Source organism: Platichthys flesus, chromosome 6 (assembly GCF_949316205.1).
Source record: "Platichthys flesus chromosome 6, fPlaFle2.1, whole genome shotgun sequence".
Taxonomy (NCBI): Eukaryota; Metazoa; Chordata; class Actinopteri; order Pleuronectiformes; family Pleuronectidae; genus Platichthys; species Platichthys flesus.
This window is the reverse complement of record NC_084950.1, coordinates 16,577,058-16,585,794: the sequence shown is the minus strand read 5'-3', so window position 1 is coordinate 16,585,794 and position 8,737 is coordinate 16,577,058. Positions and strand designations below refer to the sequence as shown.

The 8,737-nt window shown below is 40.3% G+C and overlaps 1 protein-coding gene across 2 annotated transcripts; it reads left to right on the top strand.

Annotated features, from left to right (window-relative positions):
* The first annotated feature begins 444 nt into the window (after positions 1–444).
* Positions 445–8,513, top strand: hbp1 (HMG-box transcription factor 1). 2 transcript variants are annotated; one of them, XM_062390014.1, is made up of 11 exons: positions 445–501; positions 1,961–2,139; positions 2,229–2,409; positions 2,818–2,941; positions 3,086–3,200; positions 3,693–3,811; positions 4,093–4,249; positions 4,480–4,624; positions 5,363–5,650; positions 7,035–7,176; positions 7,275–8,513. In XM_062390014.1, the coding sequence occupies exons 2-11, from the start codon at positions 1,986–1,988 to the stop codon at positions 7,287–7,289; spliced, it is 1,440 nt and encodes a 479-aa protein (XP_062245998.1). In that variant the 5' UTR covers positions 445–501; positions 1,961–1,985; the 3' UTR covers positions 7,290–8,513. The 2 variants fall into 2 exon arrangements, with proteins under 2 accessions (XP_062245998.1, XP_062245997.1); XM_062390013.1 differs by lacking the exon at positions 445–501 and having other exon boundaries at positions 635–2,139.
* The last annotated feature ends 224 nt before the right edge of the window (positions 8,514–8,737 follow it).

Sequence of the window (8,737 nt, the reverse complement as noted above, 5' to 3'; positions counted from 1 at the left end):
TTGATTTCATTGCAGCAGGACGTAATACAGGAAATATAACAAAGGACATACCACCAGTTCACAGATGTTCATTCACTCACTTCTTCACCATTCATTCCTTTTTCATTCATCGTCAATTCTTTTGTCCACGCTCTAGATCTTGTACCTCGGCAACTGAAACGATTGTATCACAATAGAAAAGAAGCATTAGAATCTAGAAAGACATTTGTCCAAGTTCTTTTTGCTTTAGTCGCAACATTGCAGAGGAAAAATAACATGTATTGTTCCTGTTATTGCCAATCAGCTGTTACTGGGCAATAACAGGCACGCACTTTCATCCAATGACGTGATGAGCAACAAACGTGGCGCCGCCTTCTGTATTTTTCTCAACAGCTTCAACCAATAGCATACCAGAACTTTCGTTATTGACGTTCTTGCCCACCAATAGCGTTCTTCCTCTGGAGACATTCATTCCCACCCATCGAGTGAATGCCAGAGAGTTTTTTGATGGCGACAGGTCTGGTAAGTGGGAACTTCTTGACTTTTTCCCCAAGAAATAATCCGTCGAAAGTCGCTTTTAACGTTAGCATCGTGTCGTCCACGTCTCCGTGAGCCTAGCGCTGTATTTCAACCGGGCTGTCACGCTTTTTATTCCACGTAGAATCACAGGTTGGGCTCGCCACTGGGTTTCTCTCTCTCTCTCTCTCGCTGTGACGCTTGTTGTTTTGATGATAGCAAACCCACCCGACAGCAGTTATGTGGGCTGAAACCAGTGAGCCCAGCGCGCCTGAGCCCCTGGGATCCGTGTGGTCAGGAATTTGATAAAGCTCAGGGACGCTTCGGTGTCATTCATTTCGAACGGAGCTCGGTGGTTGCGTCATGCCACAACTTGTTGACATTCTTTTGTTTACAGTGTTAGAGCCACGGCCTGTGGGTCTGAGCCGAGGACTCTGCTGCTGTGGAGGAGGACGGGGGGGGGCAGCAGGCCCCGACTTTAAACCACCACGCCACGCACTTTAAACCAGCATTATGCATTTATCACATTTTGCACACGACGTCTTTCAAGTGAATCCGCCTTTACGGGGAAGAAGCGACGGTTTTTCCGACCCCGCAGCGACTGTGGTTCGCTTGTCAGATCGCTTATGAACATTATTTATTCTCTTAAAAACAGTATAGTGCAAGGCCCACCGCTTACTTGATACTTTACACAGTTTTTTATACTTTGCATGCCTTCAAACACGAGGCAATTTCCATAGAAGCACACAATTGTCTCCTCCGGTTGTTGATATCCCTCCGTAGTTTTCTCCTCTCGCTGTTTTTGAACGTTCACTCGACACTTTTCAACGCGAATTCCTTAAAATCGTCACTTTTGCTACGCAGCCGTGAATGAATGAGCTCTGCTGCGCATGCGCGACATCCTCTCAAGTTTATAAACAAGGCCTCCACGCAGCAGGGCACGTGACCAGCCACAGCTCTGCACTGTGTGGATTCACAGACAAAGGAGTCCCCACAGACCGCCTATCCTTTTTCAGCATGTCCATACCATACATGGACTCTATTGTGGCGATCGGACCCGTTGTTATTTAACTGGAGTCCTCACATATGTTTGACAGTCAATGTTTATTGTGTTGGTGTTTTCATTCAATGGATCTTTTCATCGTGTGTCAATGAAAAAGCTAAATTTGACTACAAAAAAAAAAATCCACATATTAACACTTACTCTTATGTATGCAATTACAATTCGTTAAAACAAACTGTGCTACAGTCTCACTCTGTATGTATTTGGACTATATTGTTCTTTTGTTCGAGAATCATTTTGTAACATTGTGACTTTGTCCTCCAGTAAAGAGGCAGCTTCCTCCAAGTCCGTGTTTCTTACTTTAAACAGACACTTACACAATCTTTTCAAGGTCCTGATTCTTCTGATAAATTTGCAGCTTTATTCTCCTAATGTTTTTGTTTTTGTTGTGTCTAAAACCAGCCGACGTGGCAGAACATGATGATGGATGCTTAGTAAACGGACCCGTCGCCAAGTTTTTTTAAAAAATAGGCAAAGAGAAAAAAGGAAACTACAGGACATTGTGGGAATGGACGATTCTTTTGATCCACTCAAGTGTAACGAAGACCTGCCTTCCTCACCTGGGTGCCACATGGATTACGGTAAAACGCTGCAGCAGCAACAAGTCACATTCTTTATATTTTTACCCCCCTCATGTTTATTATAAATAATACTGTAAACCTCTCTTTAGATGACATGCCAGAGCTACAGGAGGTGGAGGAGGACCAGAGGGCTCCTGGGTTATTTCAGGTCAGAGCAGGAGTGTCTCACCAGGAGCTCAGCTGTTCCCCCAGGACCAACTGGCTCACTGAACTGGCCAACATTGCCACCAGTCCTCAGAGCCCCTTGCTAAAGGTTGCCCCACATAAGAGGTTTGTACAAATATGTGGTAGTATGGAGATAAGTTATGTCTTACGGTTGTCTACATGTGACATAAACACAAAGAGACTTCATTGCACAGAATAACAAGGGCCCACTAGTATATCTGGGTTGTATTCCAGAAAGCAGGAATAGCCACATTACTGAATTCTAAAATCAAATTACAATAACCAAGTATTTTACAGGATAACATTCAGCTACAAATATGTTATAGACAGTATCATTAATATGTTCACTGATCATCAATTTCTTTGTGTCTATGTAATGTAAGAAATGTATGCTCATGTCTTACAAATGTATCCCCCCTGCAAAAGTATTGTTGGTTATCTTGTACGCATATGTGTGGTGTATTACACTATAACTAACTAATTCATATATATTTATTTTTTACATTTTTACAGATCAGCTCCAGTCCACATCTTTGGCAGCAGTAATAGTTTACATTCCTACGCACGGCCACCATTAGCCAGCAGCGCACCCAACCCATCCAGAGGCCACCTCAGGGAGCGCAGCCGGCGTATCAGGGTAACCTTTCTCTTCCAGCTTCTGAAAATCCCCTATTCCTAAAAATCATAATTATCCATATACAGTAAATTCTGCATGACAGTCAAACTGAAATTCTTTGTTTTACTCGTGTCATTGTAAGATGTTTTCTATCATCTATGACAGGCTAGTAGTGAATCAGAGTCGGGTGTTTTCTCAATGTCCTCGTCCTTCTCTGATGATGAAGACATGGCCTGGTCTCACTCCTGGCCCTCTACAGCCTGGCATTGCTTCCTGAAAGGTACATTCACACCAGCTGAGTGACTGTCAACCTTTCTTGAAAAGAATGCTGTTATAGCTTAAAGGCACAATCCAGTCAGTGAAGACATGTACCCCGCCCATGAAAAGACAGTAAATTCATTCAATGATGTTTTCATGAATTTCTAAATGTATTCATTTTAAAGGTTTTATAAACAGGATCAGTACAAAAAACACACACAATTAATTTTTTTTCTGAAAGTCAATTTTCATTCATGTTTATCAGAAGTGTAAGATTATAAAAGAGGACAGATTATTCCTGTATCGGCTCTGGCCTTTAAAGGCTGATGACAATGAGGGGTGGAGGGTTTTGTTTTCACTTTTTGAATGAATTCTCCCTTTTTTTAAGTATCTGAACAAGGATAAAAATGACTTTAACGACCTCTGGTGTCTGAACAGCAGCATTGCACTCATTTCCCAATATCCTGTTATCGATACCAACACACATCTGCTCTTTCATCATCTTATTATTCAGGAACTCGCCTGCGCTTCCATCGCGGCCCAAATGTAGAGTGGCAGGAAGCCGATGAACTCAGGGATTCAGATGATGACTCAGAGGATGAAACCATGATGCCATCCTCCTCATCTCTCAAGGTTAGACAAAGATAAATAACTTCTGTATGTCTTGAAAATATTTCATAAGAATTTGTAATGCTGTGGAAAACTCCTCCAGGTGTGTAGACCTTATGTTCATTATTTTTGCATTTTTAATCGACCCAGTTTGTCTGTTGTCATTTTTCATTCCTGTAAATTTCTTAACCTTGCTGTTAATGAGGCGATAAATTTAAGTCACTTCAGAATTTCTTGAGTTCATTTATAGTTCAACTTGTGTGTGAGTAAAACCTTGTCTTAATCGGCTTTTGCTGCGTTTACAGAGATATGGCTTAGGGGGGCTGAAGCTGGTGAGCCATGAGGAGACAGTATCTTTTGGCCAGGCGGCTCTTAAACTGACCTTTGACCCCGGCTCACCTGATGAGAGCTTTTTAACAGCTGAATGCCGACTAGATCACCCATTTTTTGTCAGAAATAAAGGTAAAATAACTTCATATTTCCTGTTAAGCTGAATATAGAAATACAGTGTTCATTTACTAGAAATAGAGAACAGGTTATGCTTTCTGTGTTTTGAAAAAACATAATTAAATAAATGTCAGATTTGTTGGTAAGAGATAATAGAATGTGACCTTATCCTTCTTTGAAATATTTGCTAAATGCAAACAGCTTTTAGATTAAGGTTATCCTTAATTTTCCATCTTTGTTTTTAGGTTGGTCTTCCTTTTATCCAAGCCTAACTGTGGTGCACCATGGGATCCCTTGCTATGAGATGCAGCTCGGTGACGTGTGCCTGCCACCGAACCACCCAGATGCCATTAACTGTGATGACTCAGTCGTTTTTGACACTTTCAGAAGGTACACACTTCTAAATAATCTGTTCTTCCCTTGAGTAAGTATCAGACTGGTGGGGTAGAGTTATCCACAAGAAGAGCAAAGAGGTTTTTGTATACATCTGTCTGAAGAACTGTTTTATACTTGTAATGAGTTCTTTCTAACACACACATTTAAACACTCATATTGTCACAGGTCACTTTACACAGACTTACATGCATTTTCTGGGTATTTCCCTGAACCTTCAATATAACCACTATTTACTAAACCTCAACCACTGACTCAAAAAACAGCTTTTTCCTGATTGGAGACACATCATCTGTCCCACATTAGATAAGCCATCCCCAATGGATTCGTTTTTGCCAGAACGAAACACACACACACACACACACATTAGACTTTTTATTTTAAAGTAAAAAACGTGTAGTTTTGAGTAATCCTGCTAGCAGACAGACACCAAATAAAAGCATAACCTCTTTGGAGAAGGTAAATATCTGGCTTATAAATATTTGACTATATAGCACATCTTCAATGGTTTACAAGACGATTTAAGACTTTATTTGAAACCTTTTTTAAAAGAAAGACGAATGAAAATTTAAATGAGTGTGATGCAATATTTGAAACTGACAAGGGGATATTTTTTTATACTTATGGGAGTGTGTGATGTACACACACTACAAAAAGCTAAATGATAAAAACGTGTATGATTAGAGATTCATAATATTTACAAATGTCTCTGTTTTTTCCTCCCTTATCCTGCAGTTACGACTTCACCCCTCTAGATTCCTCAGCAGTGTATGTTCTCAGCAGCATGGCTCGTCAGCGCAGGACCTCCCTGTCCAGTGGAGGCGCTGTGAGTCCAGACTGTGACAAGCTCGAGCGCTCCAGCTCCCCGCAATCCTCAAGTAGCAAATCAAACCGGAGCCAAACCTCAGGGACAGCCATCGCTGCCACGCCCACAAGATGCAAGCGGCCAATGAATGCCTTCATGCTCTTTGCCAAGAAGTACAGAGTGGAGTACACACAGATGTATCCTGGGAAGGACAACAGGTAAACAAAGGACACTAGCCTCTGCTGCAGTCATCCACACTGTCATATATATGAAATTATAACTAATTTAGGTTAGTGTTTCTATCAAAGTGTCACACAACCTTTGTTTTTCTTGAGAAAGTCTAAAAAGAGAGTTTACAGAAACCAGGGTTAGAATCTACACTTTAGAAATCGTGTGTACGAGAGGCCCGAATGCAGAGGGAAATATTTGTTAAGCAAAATACCCCCATTAGTGTGGTAAAGACGTTAAGGTATGGTCATAGCACATTTCCAGTATATGAATATGTCCTCCATCTCCTGTCCACTACTATTGAAGCCTGACTGATGGATGAATTGAAGCACGTGTTTTGCTGCGATTTCACTCGGCTCAAGCAGACTGACTTGAAGTCTTAAGCTTCACTGCTGAACTTTGTTTCTAAAAGGAGAAGTTACTATTGTACCTCTTTTTCTTTAAAATATTTAGTACATTATCACCCTAGCAGACCACACAGTGTAGCATCGCACTCACATCCTGATGCTCTGATCCATGTTTATTTCTTACCAACATCAGAAATGTAATGACATTTCCTTTTTTAGTGCCAGGACGTTTCTTTTCCACCAGGACGTGATATCATGGTTCCAAACCGGCTAAACATTGAACAGAGCGATCCAAAATTCTAAAGAAAAGTGTGGCCTCGTTACATTGTAATATCCAGTATGAAGGCACAGAGCATGTTTCTTTGAACAAAGACGAAGGACATTTTACAAGAGAATCGTGTTGCTTCAATCTCTTCAGAGTGCTTACTTCACTTGCACTTGACAATGTGGAGATCAAGTGTTGCCTCTAGTGTTTCTACCACTTCAGCAGATTGTAGTTTGCATATTGGCTCATTTTACTTGTGTAATTGGCCTTTTGGCTTTGGGTTTATATCTAAAGTCATACTACAATAAGTGGACACCCTTGTTTTCATCAAATCCTCCTCATTTGGTCAACTCTGCTCTCGTCTTGTGACAGGGCTCTGTCGCTCTTTGATGCCACTCTCACTCTGTTATAATTGTTGTATCCAACTTATTGTAGATAATTTAGATTTACAAATTGTAGTTTTTTATGTAGAGAAACAAAAGAAGTCCTGCCTCGTTACATCTAGCATATATGTTATTTGTAAGTGTTATTTTCATTTCAGTTTAGTAATATCATTAGGCAGCATTGTGATTTCTTTTTTGACCATTTACATTCTGTGTGTTAAAAGTTATGTTAGTAACGTTGGTCGGAGATAAACATATTTTCATTGTAAAGGGAATGGAAAATGAAAATGATCGTAAAAGAAAGTATGACAGATCCTGTTGAGGCAAACGTATGAAAAGGTAAATCCATCATAGTCCATCTCTTACTTTTCACTCCTAGAGCCATTAGTGTCATCCTGGGAGACAAGTGGAAGAAGATGAAGACTGAAGAGAGGAGGATGTACACGATGGAGGCCAAAGCTCTGGCTGAGGAGCAGAAGAGACTGAATCCAGACTGCTGGAAACGCAAAAGAACCAACTCAGTAAGAACCAAAGTCACACAACCATGACCTGTAGTAACAAAACACAGATTGTACTCGGACACATTTCCTGACACTATGATGTTCACGTCTTTCAACAGGGTTCCCAGCAGTAGTTAATCCCCCAGAATCCCTGGCTGCTGGCGTTTTTTTGGCTTGGAGAGGTGCTGGACAGAGTCTGATGGACCGCTTGATGCCTCTTTGCTCTCCTGTATTCTTGATACTCAACTGTGATGCTGGCTTCACTTCCCTTTTATTTTAACCTTGAAACATTTATAGAGTCAAACCAGATTATGAACTATAAACAAAGCATGTAATCTAGTCACTAACAGTGCATATATTTTCTTATATCTTTAACGTCCAAGATGTCTTATTCCCCTGAAATAAGGAGGAATGAATCCTCTGGCGAATTTCAGGTTATTTCATATTCAAGGTTGAACATAAAGATGACATCATGTGGTGCTATGCTTCAATGTAGAAGGAGCAGGAAAACAACAAGTGTCTATTTATAATAATTCAAAAAGGGGAATTTTAGGTAACTTTTCACAACTGTTCATATGGATTATATTTGTAAGATTCAATCTATTGCACAGATTGGTAACCCTTTCATACATTTTTGTATTACAGTCTATATTCTGCAGCTGAACTATATGGCCAACAGTTTGCGTTACTGTCCTGCCAAGTCTGTTCATGGGTTTTCTTTTGCTCAGCCACCCGGCCATGTGATGTGAAGGCATCGAGCATGTGGTGGTGGGTTTACACTCAGCACTTCTGGCCTTCACTGCAAGTGCTTGTTTCTTTTGCACTTTATATAAATATGTAATCTAATCATATACAGCCATTCTATACAGGTGGAAACCATTTGTATAAAACAGTATCTCTGTAGTTTGCTGTTCCGACACAGTCGCGGCTCAGTGGCCGTGGTCTGCAGTCAGGTTGCTAAATGAGTTTTAAGTGCTTTGTCCATAATGTACAGGTTTTCATAGCCCCAAACATCCTCTTGCACAGAATATCCTTTGTATCATATTATAAATAATTGTTTTTTAAAACTTGCATCTTATCCAAGTGTTTCTTTTTCATAAACTGTAAGCTGTAATCACAACCTGATGCTTGGGTCTGTGTTATGTCTCATGTTTTTGTCTGTCCCTTTAGCTTCCTCCCATGAACATGTGTCCTTCTCTGACACTCTGAACCCAGGCATGTCTGAAGCTTTAAGAGCTCTGGATATCCACTAGTCTAAAGCGTGATGTTTTCCAGGTAACAACACAGTTAGAGTGTTTTTATTCTTTCCTGCCACATCAAAACGATCGGGCACAGATGCTAATAAAGCCTCCAAAGTAGCAATTGTACTGTGGTAAGATTATTTACTCCTGGGCTGAATGAGTTCAATATAGAATGTTTTCTTTGAATCTTATATTCACTAGTGTACAGAATTAGATTATAAGCTTTTCTAAGGAGTGCATTTATTACAAAAAAAACAGCAAGTGATGCAGTTAGAAGGTAAATATTTGCTTAATTTCCCTCACTGGTCGATGTCAGTGCAATCATTAAAAATCTGAAAAAC

Coding starts and splice junctions, on each gene's coding strand:
- hbp1 (XM_062390014.1), top strand. CDS start 1,986: ATGCTTAGTAAACGGACCCGTCGCCAAGTTTTTTTAAAAAATAGGCAA. Junction 2,410..2,817: donor AAGGTTGCCCCACATAAGAG/GTTTGTACAAAT, acceptor ACATTTTTACAG/ATCAGCTCCAGTCCACATCT. Junction 4,625..5,362: donor GTTTTTGACACTTTCAGAAG/GTACACACTTCT, acceptor CTTATCCTGCAG/TTACGACTTCACCCCTCTAG.